Source organism: Aquarana catesbeiana, linkage group LG08, assembly GCF_042186555.1.
Source record: "Aquarana catesbeiana isolate 2022-GZ linkage group LG08, ASM4218655v1, whole genome shotgun sequence".
In the NCBI taxonomy this organism is placed as follows: Eukaryota; Metazoa; Chordata; class Amphibia; order Anura; family Ranidae; genus Aquarana; species Aquarana catesbeiana.
Window position 1 is genome coordinate 116,785,526 of NC_133331.1, and position 18,987 is coordinate 116,804,512.

The following is an 18,987-nucleotide window of genomic DNA, read 5'->3' on the forward strand; positions in this document are numbered from 1 at the left end:
CTTGAAGAAAATTAAAATGAAAGCACCCTGCAAAAATGAGGAATAGTCACTTTTTTTGCAGGTTGTGTGGTGAAATTTTTCACTCTTGCAGAGCTCTGGGTGTTGCTTCTATAAAGCTTCTATGTGTGAGAGATAACATGTCCCCTGAGGGCTTTTGTGGTTCTTCCCATTGAACACTTCATCGATAATGTGTACTGTATTCTTCTTCCCCTTTTATAAGGAGCTGTGCTAAGGAATCAACAAGGTTGTGTTAAAGTGTTAAAGAGGAAGTAAACTTCCTCTGCTAACATTTAGCTATAGGTAAGCCTATAATAAGGTTTACCTATAGGTAGTGTAGATATATCCTAAACGAGTGTAAATATCTCCTAAACATGTACCATTTAGAAGATATTTACATTACAAGCAGCCAGTGAAATCACTGGTGCATGCGCTCTGAAGGAACAGCCATGGGTGCTTCAGAGCCCTGTGCCGTGAACTGCCATTCTCGCGCGCATGCACGGAAGTGGCGTCATCCTGGCTCTGGCCACTCACAGCACACAAACCAGGAAGAAACTCTGGGAAAGATGTCAGCCATCTCAGTGGTGTGCGTGCGCCGCAGGAAGGCTTAGTTCGAAGGCAAGTATTTCATAATGAGCTAGTATGTGATGCATACTAGCTCATTATGCCTTTGTCTTACAGGGTTTTTTTTTTTCACAGAGTTCACAAGCTCTTTAAAGGATGTTATCATTGACCTGATCTGCATTCATGATGCCCCGGGTCAGTGACTCAAAGAATTGCAGGTAGTGCTAATACTTGGGGATCATTAGCTGGCATACATTATTTAATATATTTTCTAGACTAACCCCTGTATGACCTTGTTAAGAGAAATTCAAAAAAAGTAATGGATTTGGCTAAAAAATGGACCAATCAGTATTGCATCATTTTATAAAAAAAAAGTAGCAAGGCGAAATGTTTTGTTGTACATGTTTTAAAACTGTAGCCTGTCCTATCAATATGATTTTCCCTTCCTGATTTGTTTGTGGAAAGCCCCTGAATGCCAATAAAAAATTAAATTTGAGAAAAAAATGGTTTCTATTTTTCAGATAGTAAAATATACAACAAAATCATTTTTTAAAGATAAACAACACTTTGTATTTCACCAGTTACAGAGAGAAACTTTTAAATACATATTTTTAGAGCTCTTCTTTAGCTCCTTAGTCCATCTGAGTGGAAAAAATTTTGTTTGTTTGAAATTCCTCAAAACTCTTTCTACTTGCAAGTGCGAACACAAGCAATAACATTTAATTTTTAGTCCAAGGGTTTTTTTTTTTTTACTTTATAAGGAATGACTTCAAACTCTCTCTAGGAAACTGGACTTCAAGAATGCCAAGCTCAATTCTTTGGAATAGGATCAATAGCTTTGACAAGCCACCCGTACTTAGGTAACACATGATATGCTGTCATGCTAGAAAACAAAATTGCTTTTCAACCTGAAAGCTAAGATATTCTGAAAGCTCCAGTCATGAAAAGAATTAATAGGTTTCTTGTCTTGAAAGGCAATGTAAGATTTACAAATAGCCACCTAATCCATGCAAGTTTCTAAAATGGAAAAATATCTGAAACTTGTACTGCCATTAGATTTTCTTTATATTACAGCCTAACACTGGATTCATTTTTTTCAAACTCCAGGGACTCATAGAAATGATTACTTGAGGTCAAATCATGCAACAGCTTGACAAATCCAAGGGCTGAAATATTTAGAAGTTAATTTGTTTCTAGTAAAATGCAGTTTTACTTTTTTGATGTATGAAAGATGCAAAAGTACAGCAGAAGTAATTACAAATAATCATGTTATTCATTGATTCACACAACATTTTAGGATAATTATGTGCTTGCTTCAGGATGCCAAATCACCCTGTACTTTAATGTTTGGGCTGTCAAACATATTTTGAAATGACAGCAGAAGGGGTTTACATTTGAACCCTGGTATTGTGATTACTTTCAATTTATGTATTTGCATTAAACCCTCTGTACTTAATTTATAGTTCGTTTTGAAAATATGTCAAATTAAAGGCAGCAATGTCCTATTGACTTTGGTTGAGCTGGTAGAATGGGGGTTCTAGGGAATTGACTCTTCCTAGAGTATTCAAACGTTCAAAAAGCACATTGCAAGTGAATGAAAAAAGAAAAAGAAACATTTATTGTAAAGAAAGTAAGCATTTAAAATGCTTATTTTTCTGTGCTTCTACCTGAAATTTGGTGACAGGGTCTCTTTAAGTTATTTTAGGTTTGGGGCCTCAATTACAATTATTTCAAGAAGAAATCAACAATGAGCTTACAAAATTAAGTTTGTCCCTAATGTGTAATGTTATGTCTTTTGATGGGTCATCAAAAGAAGTGCATCCAATACTTTTTATTTGAAGTTGAAGAAAACATTTAGACCCAGAGCACATACAATTAGACCTGTAATCTGTGTTAGATGAACCCTGAGTTGGCATATACTGTATACTGTCATGTGTAACTTTGTGCAGCTCAACACACATATAGGTCCTAATTTGTCATGATAGTAATGTAAAAAAAAATCTTGCTGATATATTGCAAGTGTACTTACAATCACATCTGCCTTGCTGCTTAAACCTCTTCCATAATCATCTGTTGCAACCACTTCAAATTTAAAATAAGACCGTCTCATGTTCTTGAAGAGCATCGCTGTTTTGATAACACCACTATAGAATTCAATCACAAAACCTTCTTTACCATCTTTAATGGTTGGTATAATTAGTTTATAGCTGTTACTGCTGTAGTTTCCAGTGTCTTTATCTGTAGTCTGAAATGAGAACAGAATCATACATAAAGATACTGTTGTTTTTTCTTTAATGTAATCTAAAATTATGTTTCCCTTCTTAGTTATGCTACCATTTTCTGCATTAAAAGAACAACAAGAGGTTCAAACTGGCATTTGTAAGTACCTTAGACAAAGAGAAATGAAAATGTTTCAATTCTTCTTTCACTTGAATAAAGCTGACTACAGGGTTGTTTGCCACATGCAGCTTTTGTCCTGTTTCCTTCCTTGTCAGAGTACATTCACACTGCGGCTGTAAGAGGGTGCTTGATGATCCCCTCTGAACCCTGGCAAGTGCCTCAAAATTAACTCAAAAAGTGAAGATTTTTTTCCCTCTGGAACATCTAAAAATGTTTATTGTGACTTAAGTTAGCTATACACAGTTAGATATTTTTTTGTTCAGCTTTCAATCAAACAGATCCCTCCATCCACATTATACAGTGCAGTTAGACAAATCTCCCACTGAGGATATGGTATTTTGGCAGCTGGCACCAGTTGCCAACACCAGTTGCCATTGTTCAGCCAACAAGTTTCCATCCAGCTTCTTCAAAAGGATTTAAGGTGGGTGGGTGGCAATAGTGCTACCCATGTAGCAAAATTTGCATAGTGTGGGGCCAGTGTAAACAGCACCCTGAAAAATCTATCTTTTGCCTGGAATGTCTCTTGAAAAAAAGCAGAGCATTTTTGAACCTAGGAACTTCTTTGCCTTAAGCCTAATAGATACAGTATATAAAAGTAGTGTAAGATAATCTAAGGCATCGCTGCATGTAAATTAAGAAATGCTTTGAATGGCGGCACACCTAGGGGGTTATGTACTAAAGGCAATTCCACTTTGAAAGTGCACTTGGAATTGCAGTCGCTGTAGATCTGAGGGGGACATGCAAGGAAAATAAAAAACAGCATTTTAGCTTGCACATGATTGGATGATAAAATCAGCAGAGCTTCCCCTCATTTCAGATCTTCCCCTCAGATCTACAGCGACTGCACTTCCAAGTGCACTTGTAGTGCAAAGTGGAGTTACCTTTAGTAAATCAACCCCCTAGTGTACTTTAATACATCAAAATATAGTACAAATGAAAAATCACAGTGGGGAAAGAAATTATATTGATGCGTTTCGCACTATACTAGGTAATCATAATGGTGACCATCCCTGTATCAGCTGCTCATCAAAATTTATATAAACAGTGAAACTTGTTATTTCATTAGACACTTTTGTAAGAGTTTTACCTGCTCTGTTAAGGTTTTTAAAACAAGTGTTGATTCTAAACCAGATGCAGCAACAATCTGTGCACAAATTGTGTACATAGATGTAGTAACTGCTTCTGCCTTCCAATCTGTAGGATTTTTAAATGAAGTATTTTTCTCCAGTATAACTGTGGCCTTGTTTATTCAAGAAACTAAAGGATCCACTATAGATGGAGATGCTCACTTTTCAGTAAACTCCTCTTCACAGGGGTAATGTACCAAAAAGCACAGCAAAACAAATGTCAATGGCTTCCACCTCTTTATAGATAAAATCATCAAAAAATAAGTGTCAGGGAAAAACCTGATGCATCAGATAAAATCCGCAATCTGTGACTGACTTAATTTGCATCAACACCAATTCTCCTAGAGCTGATGCGAACATTTCATCCTTACTCCTTGAGGAGGTTGACCATGTACCGGACTTCTCTTTACCTGCTGACAATGTGTTCTTTACCTGAGAAGACCTTGGAATCCTCTAATTTGACCATGGCTGTGAAAAAGCACATTCTACCCATACTACAAAACCTTTCAAAATGGACACCGGGGAGTCCAAGGATGAGGATCACCCTAGAGTATCCAAGGCTGGGAGTGAGTAACCGAAAAATGAGAAGGGTTCCACTGGTGTTAGTTTGCAGCATTGTAAAAAAAATCCCGATCACCAAACTTCATTTGAGGCAAACAAGAAGATCTCTGCCCTGCAGACCTGACTCCCAATCTTTGTTAACAATGTCTTCAAAGCTGTAACAGTGTAAGGTTAGGATCCTCCAACAGGGGGTATTATAGCCCTGGCTGCTGCAGCTGAAAAGCACCCAGAATTATAGGTAGCTTGATGTGGAGCTTTGACCTGGCAACATCCTTAGTTCAGCTGATCCAGTGAGGTAATGTGAAGCTGCACATGTAGGTGATGAATCTGGCAGCATTTCTGCCATTGATGCCTTCTGGCATTTCTGGCTTCAGTGAGAGCAGAAACCCTCAACCAAAATGGCCGAATACTCTTGGCCAAACTTCCCAGGGAAAAGGGCCTGCATACTATAAATGGGGTGGTCTGTGGAAAAATCAACATCCCAGACTGCTACCCAGCCAGTAAATTGCATGAAGTGAAACAAACAAAAAAAGAATGTCCCACAGTGGGGAAGAGGGGAGAATTGATAACTAACAAGAGCCACCCACTGGGCCCTTTTTGGTTCTTTAGCTGTAACTAGTATCCTACACCTGCAAGAGCTGTATTTTTCAGTGAATAAAAGGTAATAACATTTTTTCCCCCCAAACTTTATTTACAACAGAAAAACCCTGTCATGTGAGAAATGTGCAGATTTCAATAGCTGAACCCCTTCTCAAAGTACTTGTTGTCTATCATGGTAATCCTCTAACTTTAACACTTTTACTGACCTGGAAGAAGCATGTTGCTGAAAAATTAAATCAGAACTCCTAATCTTTGTTCATGTTTGGGATCAGCAACTCATATCTAGACTGACTTAACAGCCATATAGAAGGCAGTCAGCAACTTTTATTTCATATGACTTATTATCTTCAAGTAACCATAAAAAGTGCTAGTACATTAGAATTAGAATCTCTTAATACTTCAGGAAATAATCTTAGGACTATTTTAATTTATTTAGGCACTCAAAGTCAGAACAAAACAATTGCTAGTTTTTTTCAACAGAGTATAATTCTGTAAAGTTGGCATAAATGATTTGACCCATGACTTTCTTTGTATTTACACTGAATAATTGAGGTTATTTCCTGCTCAAGGGCAAACTAACAGAATTCTGTTCAGAAAAATAGTTGCATTTATCTTTGTTTGAATACATCTATTAATTCCAAAACATTGTGCCGCTAGTAGTCTTCAAGGTAATTTTATGTTACGCAAAGACAGAAAAACAGTGTTCTGTCATTTTCCTTAAATAGCACTGCATCTCTGTAGAAAGTGACATGTCAGTAAATGATTTATTTATTGAAGGAATAAAAAAAATTGGAGAAGTCTTTTTGTGGATACACACCTTGTTAATGCTCAAAAATTGACTGGTTATTTGTTGGCATATACGGTGGACCGAAAACACATTATAATGTCTTTTTGCAAAACCTATAGAATGTGAAGTTGGCTGTTGCGTTTCTTTACAGGTTATATATTCATTGTGTTTTTTTTTTTTTTACAGGTAATAAGTGTGTATATTATAATTATTATTGGTGAGATCCTGCAATTAATCACACACTAAAACTACAATATTTTGCAAGCTAGTGGCATGATAGCACCAAAATATACTCTTCCAGTACAAAATTATGCAACTAAATATTTAGTATGACTATACAAAGGCCAATAAAATGGGGTGCCAGACTGGTACTGGTACCACCAATACATAAACAAACATTACAGTCTCAGTAAGAAAAAGGGTTGAGCAGTAATCATGTACATTAAACATTTTTATGCAATTTAATCAAATATATTAGAAATGCATAAAAATACCCCTTGTAAATGTTCTTCTTATTGCGATATTAAAAATAGCTTTCTAATAGAGAAGCAGAACCACTGAGTTATCATTATGCTTATAGGTGGAGTGCATCGTGGTGCAGCAGGAATAACACACTCAGCCACAGTGCAATGAAAGAACTTGTATTAAAATAATACAAAGACAGTTCACAAATAACCTGGTGGGAGGGCAGTCCAACTGGGAACACTCACAGTTCCAGCAACGTGTAGGGAATGGAATGCAGCCAAACTGACAGCATTTGTAGAGATAGGAAGAATGCGGCCTGGCCGTCTTGTGCCCAAACAGGGAGGTGTCCAGAGAATTTGCGAGCCTTAAGCTTTCCCTCCTCAACAGGAAACTTTCCCTGAACCAAACCTGGGAGCCAAGGCCTTAAATAGGCTGTCAGAGTCACATGAAGTGGCAGCATACAATTGTATGCTTCCCTGGTGACCCAGGAAACCATAGAGAAACTATTTTCCACTTGACTTCCTCTCCAACTGCAGTGCCGCTGTGGAAGAGTGCCACTGGCAGTGGAGAAAGTAGACTGCACCTGCCTATATGCTGCCCACATTCCTATTAAAATGTTGCATTTTAATTTTGGAAACATATATTTTTCCATATCAATAAGCATATCACTGTGGATCTTTACATGTTTTAAAGTGATTTACTTACAGTATATAATGCTGTCTGTGTCTCCACTGTAGATCTTTTCACTTCTGCGTAATCACTGGGCTAGGAAGTAAAGTAAATTTTTCTAGAGACACAGGCAGTAATTTGTAAGGTACAGGAAAGCGTGGGGTGCTGGATCATTTGTTTAAATGATTAATCCAATTGAAACCCAAGTTAAATACATAAATATTCTGTTTTAGGCAGCTCTCTGAGGTGTAACAGTTATATGGTAGCATGTAACTCACTGGTGTGCAGGAAATAAAGCACCAATTGCGTATTGGAAAGTCCTAAAGTTAATTTCATTAAAAGTCACTCTGTTTATTGGTAGTCTATAATCTACACAAACCGAGCTTTGCTTTGACCTCCTGGTATTTTATCAGAACTCATTCTAATGATACTCAGGACCACTTTTAGTCTCTTTTAGTCATCTCTGGAATTATTATTTATATATTCTTATTTTTTACAGCTGAGGGTTTGTCTTGTTGAGATTTCATGTAAATGTGTTCCATTGATATTTATTGCTGTATTCTCTAACTTCATTTTCTTTGTTTTGTTACTTTTACTGTAATGTAAGGCTAGCCATACATGATACATGATCCATTTTTTGAGAGTATAAGGTGAAGAGTCAGCAACTCATCCTCCCAATAAAAGTACTTTATTTATAAGGGGTACAGGGTGTAAGTTACAGCAGCAGATGCATTTTGTTAAAAAAACCTTATTTATAGCCATGATATTGATAACATGTAAACACACTGTGGGTAGGGTGCTTTTCCCAAAGTGGCAAACCAATACAGTCAAAGCACAATCAGCAGATATTTGGCTGAAAGCATCTTCTTACATTTACTGTACATCTTTCCAGGCACAGAGCAGCCAGTTATGTGCCAGCATTACTAATGAGCACTCTTCCCGTGCTCTTCTCTGAGGCTGTTTGTGAACATTGTGCTATTCTGTAACACAATGTACAGCTTTAAAACATCCCCCAACCCTGTAATTTAAAGGATAAGTTCACGTTTGGGAACATGTTACATTTTCCCCCCATTTTTAGATTGGAACATGTAACATGTTCCCAATGCTGCAGCCGATGCCCAGTCCCTGCACTCCCTGTGAGAGCAGTATGGCAAAAAGTTTCCAGTATTAGCTGTCAGTTTTTAAATAAGAGAGGCCGTGCAGGGCTTTGCCCACACATATCCGTGTCATTCATTCACACAGCTGTGTGTGTGTGTGAATGAACTAGAAGCCCTGACATCCTTTGCGGCTGTCGGCCTGTATTTCTCAATGAACTACCATGGTGCTGTGGAGCACCATGGTAGTTCATTGATTCTTCCTGTCAGTGCATCTGCTTGATGGTACAGAATATACGTGCACACAGATACAGTGACAGATCTGCAGGAGACCTGCATGGCACTAGTTATCTGCTGATCGCTGGTGCAATGCTTTACAGGCTCCACAAAAAAATCCACACCTTTTAACTGCAAAAAAAGTGCATTCATTATTATTTTATTTTTATTTTTTTAAAGAAGTTACCCTTTAAATGGCTTGTGCATCTTTAATGTACCCCTCAAAGTCTAATGCCCTCTCCCTGCTGTATGTTATGCTGGGAACATATCAATCATAGAAAGGCCCAGCTTCCTATGACTCTTTATTTTGACAGCAGTTTGTTTATTAGCCCCACAAAAGGAACAAACTGAATATCAATGTTCATCCATCATAAACTTCAATAGGGTTCAAGAAAAGGTTTTTCTGAATTTTGAGGATGTTTCATGAAACTGACCGTGAATCATACCAAGGTAGATTCTCACATCCCCATTCTCAAATTCAACATATTTACAATGCTTTCCTTCTTAATACCCATGCAGTGTGCAAAAGCATGTGACCAGTATCATTACTGACTAAAAGCACACAATACAAGTGTTATTTTAGATTTACATGTCACATTACATCTATTATATTGCCTGCATTGATGTTTTCATTAGTCTTATGATTAACAACACTACTTAATATAGTTATAAATTCCTCTAGAAGCAAACATATAACATTAGAGAGCAAGGCCTCAACATACATTTACAATTAAATACCTTTTAAGTAAAAGGTGCATTGCCTCTACAAAAAGGTGTAGAGCAAAGTTAAAATGACATTTAACAATGACCTTAAATAGTTCTCTGTCTGCATGACATTTTATTTGCAGAACAAAATATGTTCCCTTGTGCTTTTTTGTTACTTGGCTAGACAATAGAGTTGATACATTATTTTCAATGACATTCAAAATGGCTTAAGGTTTTACAAGCATTATAAAGAATTCGGCACAGGTCATTTATCTAAGGTTTGCCAGATGGTTGGTTCTTCTTTTGCTGCAACGTTGGCCCAATAACAAAACATTAATAATCAACAATGATACTGTGGTAGGCTTTGTAGTCTCCTGTTAATCACAGATGTTTTCATTCAGTGGTTTCTCTGTGATGTCCAGACCTGGTGATCCTTCATCATGAGGCCTATCGTGTACATACAAAACCAGGTTGAACTTACAGTTGAAAAGATAGATATATCTATATATAGATATATCTATATAGATATATATATATAGATATATATATTTATATATATCTATATATCTATATATATCTATATATAGAGATATATATCTCTATATATAGATATAGATATATAGATATATATAGATATAGATATATATCTATATATCTATATCTATATATATATATATATATTTATATAAATATTGCTAGCTAACTAACTAACACTAACAAACAACGTGCACAATTCAGAAAACCCAAGGCATCCTATCAGATTTGAGAAAACTGCAGTAAATGAATGAAGAGATAATATGTGATTTATCTGGTTAAGTCATTGGCTTTTGGTACCAAGAACCCAGTACCAGGCACGAAAAACAAATGAAAATGTATAGAGGACTCTTCATACCACCTGATCCCTAATTAAGACCTGGTACCAATACTTAAAAGATAACTGTTTTTGTGAAACCGCACTTTTTCACGGTAAAGGAGGGGGTCATGTGACAATCATGTCAGAACCCTAAGCTGCAATACCAGGGGCATCAGATCCAGATTTTTGCTGATCTAGCTCCTTCAACCATTCAAAGACGCAGAACGCTGAAACCCCTTCTTACGGTCCTCTCTCAATGGGATATTAAATACCGCTGGTCCTTCCCTTTTGCTGTAAAGTTTACCATTCAGGGCAGGACCCACTCCTTCGCCAGTCTCCCAGAAGGTGAAAGACTGTTTCTCTCCCTCAAGTTAATATCCCAGGAGGCTCCAATGGACTTTTCTACATCTTCTTCAGGTTCCACTAAGCGTCCTCCTCCAGGCAGCCCCGTATCTCCCCTTTGGCTTAAGGGCCCTTCTAAGAAGAGCAAAGACGGTGGACCACTGTAAGGGTCGGCTCGTACCTAATTCATCTTTTGTCCCATCAGGGACGTTTTTTGGGGCAGCTGTCCCCCCAGTTGACGGAGCTGGAGCTCCAAACCAAACAAAGGACTTGAAGATCCCACAACCAGGGATACATTTTTCCACACATTTTTTCACCTCAGTATCATCCGCTGCAAACCTTCTCTGAGTGCGGAGGAGAGAAACCACCTCTTACCAGCATATCTACAATCTGCTCCTTCCTGGAGCCAGTCAGCGGATTCTGAAGCCTACCCGAAGTAGATCATTTTCTCAGGAAACAAGCTCCTCTTGGAAGACCAGGGTTTTTCTCATACAGAAGAATTGTTCTCGGACTAGATTACTTGTGACATTTGCATTAGGTCCTACCCCCGTATAGTCAGGGGTCACCATCTGGTAGAGCTTACCATAAATCACTTCCTTTTTTAGATAAGATCTGCTTTTTAGGGTCTTTTTCATCCCCCCTAGATGCCCGGGCTTTCTAGGATTTCCCTCTCCCCCGGCTAGATAGGGGGCGGGGGGTTTTGGAGGGAGGGGGAAGTTGTTTACCAGTTTCAGTTTGTTTTTGCATATTTACTCGAGCATCAAGAGCTGGGAAAAAGGAGCTGATTTTGCTTTATTTCTGTTTTCCACATCAGTGTGTATATTTTTAGGATTTTACTTGACATAACAAGGGTCTGGGGTGGACCCCTTGTGCCTCCACTCAATTCCAAAGAACCGATAGCGTCCTTTGGATTGGGAACTTCAGTCATCCTTTTAGGCGGTCTGAAGGTGAATAGTGGGGTTATAACGGATATTAATCCGCGACGCCCCAAGGGTCTTACTAAGGAACCCATGTCTGTATATTTGTTTTTGTATGTCTGTCTGTCCTTCTCTACTTTCTTCCCCCACTTATTCTTCTTTTTTCTAGCCTTTCGACGGGAGGGTTCCCCACACACCCCAAAAACAGACTCAGGAGATTTCTACTACATTAAGTTCCATTCCAGAAGTAGAAGACTTCCATGGGTAAGTGGCTGCTTGATCATTGGCATCCCTCCACTCTGTTCTTATGACTGACTCGAATGTGACGGGTAATGATCTCAAGATAGCCTCACATAACGTACAGGGCCTAAATTCTCCCAGGAAAAGGAGACTAGCTCTTGATCATTATAAATCCCTAAGAATTGATGTAGTGCTTCTGCAAGAGACGCATTTCCAGATCCGCTACACCCCCAAGTTCCTTCATGCACACTACCCTTCTTTTTATTTAGCGAATGCCCCTAATAAGACGAAGGGGGTGGCAATTCTCTTCTCCAAAAATAGCAAATTCTCACATATATCTGACTATAAAGATCCAGATGGCAGATTCATTCTGGTGAAGGGTACCCTGGAAGGAGTTCTATACTCTATTATATCTTACTACGCCCCGAACAAGGGTCAAGCGACCTTCTTCCAGGATCTCTTCACAACACTAGAACCGCTCTTGGAAGGCAAAGTCATCCTGGGAGGAGATTCAAATGTGGCGTTTGATCAGGGTTTAGACAAAACTAAGCCCCCCACATAGACCAGCTCACACGCCCCATGAAATTAGGCACCAGAATCGCCAAAATAATCCATTCTCAGGGATTAGCAGACATCTGGAGGGAACTGAACCCCAGTTGTAGGGATTACATGCACTTTTCCTCCCCCCACCAATCGTATGCTAGAATCGATCACATACTCATTCCGATAAGCCTCATTCCCCTGTCAAAAAAGGCAGCAATTTTGGACACTGCATGATCTGACCATTCTCTGGTCCTCCTTACCCTGAAAAATGTTCTCTCTGGGAGAGGAGGCTTCTTTTGGCGACTAAATGAGTCCCTTCTCGCTGACCCTAGCCATGTCAAGGAGATAGCAAACTCCATTAAAGAATACTTTCTCCTAAATGACATCGATAACATTTCCCCAGAGACCCTTTGGGCAGCCCATAAGGCAACCATTCGAGGCGTTCTAATCAGGCTAGCGACCCAATCCAAAAAGGAGCTGTTGCGTGATATCCAAAGACTCGAAAAATCTTTTCTTTCCCTAAAAGCTGAACACAAAAAACACCCGTCTAGGGCTCTTTTGGGTAACCTAGACGCAACCAGACTCGAGATGAATCTAGCTTTAACGGCTAAAGCAGAGAAAAACCTTAGATGGAGTGGAGCCAAATTTTACTGCCACATAGACAGATTCAGCTCGATGTTAGCCTCAAAACTCACACCTAAATTTCGCACTCTTTCCTTCCCTAAACTGAGGATAGCGGGTCAACCTCCAACAGCTAATCCGAACAAAATAATGTCTGCCTTTCACGATTTTTATGCCAAACTCTATAATCCACCCCAGACTGAGAAGGGCCCCCTAACCAATGCATTCCTGCAGAACTTGCATCTAACCTCCCTCTCCAAAGAATGCAAAGACTTAATGGAGGGAGCCATTACAGCTGAAGAGATCAGGGAGGTAATTAAAGGACTTAAGTCCGGCTCAGCCCCAGGGCCAGATGGTCTCTCGGTCCCCTACTACAAAGAATTTAGTGAAATTTTAGTCCCATACATGGCTAAATTTTTCAATTTCAAAAAGTTAGGATTCCCTCTGGACCCCCAACTGAACACTGCATTTATCTCGGTGATCCCCAAACCCAACAAAAATCATGAGGAAGTTGAGAATTACAGGCCCATATCTTTAATTAATAATGACCTCAAAATTCTGACAAAAATTCTAGCCAATCGTCTCTCTTCATTCATCAAGCTTTATGTGCACAAGGATCAGGTCGGTTTTATCCCGGGTAGACAAGGACCTGACCAAATCAGGAGAGCGATAGATATCATTTCCATTCTCCAATCAAACTGGGAAGGTGGGCCGAAACAGGAAGGAATGATCCTTTCGCTAGACCTTCACAAGGCCTTCGACTCGATCGAATGGCCATACCTTTTCTCCTTATTGGAGAAGTGGGGATTCGGGCCCAATTTTATTGGGACCCTTAGATCGCTGTATTTCACCCCACAAGCGGTGATACGTTTACAAGGCCAATACTCTAAACCCCTGACCATAGCAAGTGGCACTAGACAGGGGTGTCCTCTCTCCCCTCTGATTTTCGCTATTGCGATTGAAACTCTTGCAATAGCAATTAGATCTAATCCCAACATTCAAGGGTTGTCATGCGGGGACCAAGTCCACAAATGCGGGTTGTTTGCGGACGATATGCTCCTCTTCATCACGTCCCCAACCACCTCCCTCCCAAACCTGTGCAGACTCCTGAAGGAGTTTTCAAGGATTTCAGGGTTAAAAGTAAACTACTCTAAATCTTCAGCCTTAAACATCTCCCTTAAACCAGACATGATGACATCCCTTCGGAGTGCCTTTGAATTCAGATGGAGTGACTCCTACATCGATTATTTGGGGATCAAGCTCACAGCTAAAACGGAACTACTGTATTCTGCCAACTTCCCTCACACATACCGTAAACTTGAGGCGGACTTAGGCAACTGGGCTAAAGGGGGAATATCCTGGTTAGGGAGAATTCATGCAGTTAAGATGACTTTGCTTCCTAGACTCCTCTACCTCTTCAGAGCCCTTCCAATACACATCATAAAAGAGCACCTGATGTCTTTTCAAAGAAAGATTGTCAAATTCATTTGGGGAGGGAAGGGGCACAGATTTCAGCAAAACACTTTATTCTTATCCAGACCACAACGGGGATTGGGTCTTCCTCAGCTCTTTTGGTATTACCAAGCTGCCAGGCTAGCCCAGACCTCAACAGTTTACGCGAAGGCTGAGAAACCAGATTGGATTCAAATAGAGAGACAGGCAGTACCCTCTTACACTATTGACTTCCTCTTGTGGGTCCCCCCAAGAAAACATCCCCCAATTCTTTCCCCAATTCTCTCTCAAGCCTTCAAAATATGGGACACAGTAAGAAATATCCAGGCTTTAACTTCCAACTGCCACCCCCTAGCACACATTTTTAACAATCCTGACTTTCCCCCGGGACTTGACATCAAAGCATTTCATTGGTGGTTGGACAAGGGGATGTATCGGATTGGACACTACTTCACTTCTGTTGGGCCTATTACTCAGGCTTTTTGTGTGAGTCAACTAGAGATGCCTTGCTCTGAACGTTTCAGATTTCATCAAATAAGACATTTCCTCACCCATATTGGGGAGGTCAAATCATCATCCCACACATTCACCCCATATGAAATATGGTGCGGTCGGTCTACAGAACAGAGGGGTGGAATCTCCATCATCTATCAGTCACTCTCTAATCAGACCGCCAAGACCCCATACATGCTCGCGTGGGAGTCAGATTTGTCCATAAAGTGGGACCTAGATAAATGGAGGGTCGCCTCTGTAAGGGCTTATAAGGGCATTAACAACATATCCTTGATAGAGTCCAGTTTAAAGGTCATTACAAGGTGGTATCTTTCCCCGGATAGACTAGCCAAAATGTTCCCCTCGGCAGACCCCAGGTGTTATAGGGGTTGTCAACTCAGGGGATCCTTGGCCCATATTTTTTGGGAATGTCCAAGGCTGAGGCCATTCTGGAACAGGATTTTTCACCTGATCAGAAAAATCACTGAAGTCCAAATTCCGAAAACCCCAGCCTTGGTGCTCCTTAATGATAATTTGCCTAAAACTCCAAAACTTGCCCGTAAATTAATTCATTTCATGTTTCTCGGTGCTAAGCTCACCATTGCCAAGGCCTGGAAACAACCCAAGGTGTCCTTCAAGGCAGCTAACCGCAAAATTTCCTGGATCATGGCCCAAGAGAAGCTCGCCAGTACCCTTAACAACACCAAAGAGCAATTTGAAGCTATCTGGGAACCTTGGGCAAAATTCATGGGTATCTCCTTGATTCCAGGAGTGCAACCATAACACTCCGGATTATCTCTGGGATGGTGGGGTCCCCTCCCGTGGTCAGGCTTCCGTCTACCCTTCCCTTTCTTTCTTTCTTCTCCCTCCTCCTTCCAATTTTACTAATTCTTTTATTTGTTAGTATATTCTTTTACAAGACGTTGTTAGTTCTTTTGTCTCAGTGGCAGTCGGGACCCCAAAGGGTAAATTTTCCCCAGGGAAGAATATGACTAAGGTATTTGCTCCCTTGTATGATCCCATATACTCATAACTGTAATTACTGGGGGAGTTTGGGGGGGTTTGAGGAGATTCGGCCAGTCACAGTGTGTTCCCTTTTGGGGTGCCGGTGGATTCTCTCATGTCTCCTCCACTCAGTCTTTTTAAGATTTGGGGTTATCCCCATTTAGGGATAGGGTCTATACTTACAATGGCAATCCTGTTTGATCACAGACCTGAGTTATATACATTACAAATGTTATCAGTTAAGTTCTGTAGCCCCACAAGGGGCCCGACTGGGAATGATGTATCTATACTACCTTTATGAATCGTGATATGTTTACCTTTTCGTGTTGAAAACCAATAAAATATTTTTAAAGTCAAAAGATAACTGTTTTAGCACAGTTATGCTTTCAAAATGCCATCCTCCTTCCGCCTAGCTTTTAGCAACCCATCAATGTGTCCATATTCCATTAAGTTCTTTGCTGTGGCCTACTGAAAGCCCATGAACCCATGGAGTGTAATAGAGAGATATCCACTCTCTATTATACTCCACTAGGAAACAATGTAGTCTGCATATTATGGTCTATTCATAAACTGTGGGCCCCTGTGTGAAGCCTGCAGAGCCCGACAGAGGTTGGAGGAGAGCTGTTTTTGTGACTTTAACAAGTCATCTGACCAGGATCTTCCCCTGGCTTTCCCTCTCCCCCATTAATTGTATTTTGCTCTCAACCAGCTTTGAACTCCCAAAGCTAGCAGAATACAATGCACCTTTGTAAAGCACATCACTGTGTTTATTTTATTTTTTCTTTCACTTTCTTTTACCCGTTCACTGCCAGGCCCTGCACTCTACTTTTAAGCTCAGGTGACCAGATCATTTATACTATTTTTCATTTTTTTATTTTTATTTCTCCTTTACAGTCAGAGTTTGAAAAAGACCCCCATACTGTACATTTTCTGGAAGAAAAAGACTGGTAGAATAAAAAGAAGGTGTTACTGATTCTTTAGATCCTGCGATAGTTGCCCAAATATTTATCAAAATTATATTTTTGCTAAAAACACACTGAAATCATTATTAGCAGACACAAAACTTATAAACATCCTTTTAAATTCTCACTAAATCTGAAGGACAAAACTGTGTGTTAATAAATGAGTTAAAAAATAACAAATATTAGAAAAATGTTAATTGTGCCTTTTTGCAAAATGGTGAAAATCAAAGATACGCAAAACTGTAGATAAACAAATTGCTCTAAAAATATAGAGGTTTTAATTTTCACTAACCGCTTTCAAACAACTTTCAAAGTTTGTAAAAGACCCCCCAAAGCATACATTTTGTGAAAGCATATGACCTGTAGAATTTAAAAAAGTGCTACTTGATAGCTGCGCAAACATTTATCAAAATAATATTTTCACTAAAAATACACTAAAATCATTATTAGCAGACATATTATTGGCCCTTGTACAGGTGTACACTGTAGTTCACTTGTGTGATTGAGCCCTTCATTATGCTTTATTTTTATTGAGAAATGTTTTTCTTTTTACAATTTTTATTTATTTTGAAAAAGCCCTGTCAGGGGGAAGACAGACAGAGGAAGGCATTTGAGGACACAGAGTCCCCAATCCTCTTCTCTGCACTGAATGGATAAATGAACAGGACACACTCTGTACACAGGCTTCCTGTTCATTCACATACTGAAAGCATAGTAAACTAGTAAACAACTATGCTTCAGCTATGAATGAACATAGGAGCAATCGGTACCAAACACTCACTGTGTTCCTTCAGGAGAGGAAGGGGCCCAGTAAATATGACCTATCCATCCTGAAACCAATCCCCTGTGTGCCCCAGCAGCAGCCACAGCTGCTGACCATTGGAGGGAGAGGAGGGGAAGCTGGCAACACTGTGCAAAGCATGAGGTATCAGTGCTATAGAAGGGAAATTGAGGACAGGGATAGGGAATTGGAGTGGCAGGGGGTGTCAGGAGACCATGCAGCAGTGAGGAGAGATTCGAGAACAGGGTATAGCAGTGGTAGCTATGGCAGTGGGGATCCTCACGTTAGTGAAAGGCAGCAAGATAGAAGAGCTCAGTTTCACCCTCGGCTCCTACAGGCTTAATGGCAACACTATCTTGCTGTGAAATAAGGAGAGTTACCCGCTACAACTCTGGTAACCAATACCGGCACGCAGCATCCTGGAGATCTTTAATTCACAGCCATGGCGTCAAGAGGCCTCGGGCAAGATGGCGCTTCCTCATGGAGAGGACGACTACAGTGAGAACTCCCAGTCAGCTTACAAGGAAGTGGTAAAGAATACAGCACCCCCTGATCACCCTCTGACTCTCGCTGCTATGATGAACATAGCGGCTGACATAAACAATACATTTTCCTCTGCAATCACGGAGCTCAAGTCTGACATTTTTCCCTCTCTGAAAAGTCAGAAGGGGCTGAGAAAGCAGGGGGCAGAAGAGATAGAGCCCTTACCTGCCTAGAAAGGGTCTCTGCCTCTCATTCATCCCACCTAATAGAGATGAATCGCCACTTAGAGGACTTGGACAATAGAGGGAGGTGACACATTAGGATACGGGGGGTCCCTGAAACAGTGGAACCATACGGCATTATTTCCACTCTGCACTCAATCTTTAACAACCTGCTAGAATGCCAGGTGGACATGCAGATCGAATTTGAGAGGACTCACAGAGCTTTGTGGGCTCGGCCGGCAGATCTAGCACCTCCACGGAACATTGTATGTTGTCTCCCTAACTTTAAGCTGAAAGAAGAAATAATGGCAAAAGCCCACCAAAATGAACTCATTACTTTTAATGGAAATACAATCAATAATTTTGAGGACCTTTCACCGCTTACACTGAATAACCGTCGCGTCCTGCGACCCCTGCTGGAGGCATTACGTAAACAGGGCATCCCATATGAATGGAAGTTCCCTTTCGCTCTAAATGTCTCTGTACAGGGCAAACACTTCTACCTACGCACACCTGATGATTTGTAGACCTTCTGTGATAACATACAGATCCCATTGGTTGATGTACCGGATTGGTATAGGGAATTCCGCAACCCACCACAGGCTTGCTATGGGCATGACTCCCCTCATTCTACGCCACCCAAACTGCCCTCTAAGAAGGGGAAGCACCACAAGCAACAACCACCTGGTTTCCAACACAACCCAACCCACTCCAAGGTGGCTAAAGCTTTGAGAAAGGATACTGAATGCGACTGACTTGGGCGCAGTTTTGATTAACCTTTTACTTCTTTGTTACAACCTTCTCACTACTGGAAGCAATGACTGGTAAGA

At 40.3% G+C, this 18,987-nt stretch overlaps 1 protein-coding gene across 1 annotated transcript in view; it reads right to left on the bottom strand.

Moving 5' to 3' along the window:
• Window positions 1-18,987, bottom strand: part of PCDH15 (protocadherin related 15) — a 2,079,434-nt gene that overhangs the window by 208,595 nt on the left and 1,851,852 nt on the right. Inside the window, exon 28 of the mRNA XM_073596339.1 lies at window positions 2,591-2,806. Within this exon, the coding sequence (XP_073452440.1) occupies window positions 2,591-2,806 (216 nt within the window). The remainder of the gene's footprint in view (window positions 1-2,590; window positions 2,807-18,987) is intronic.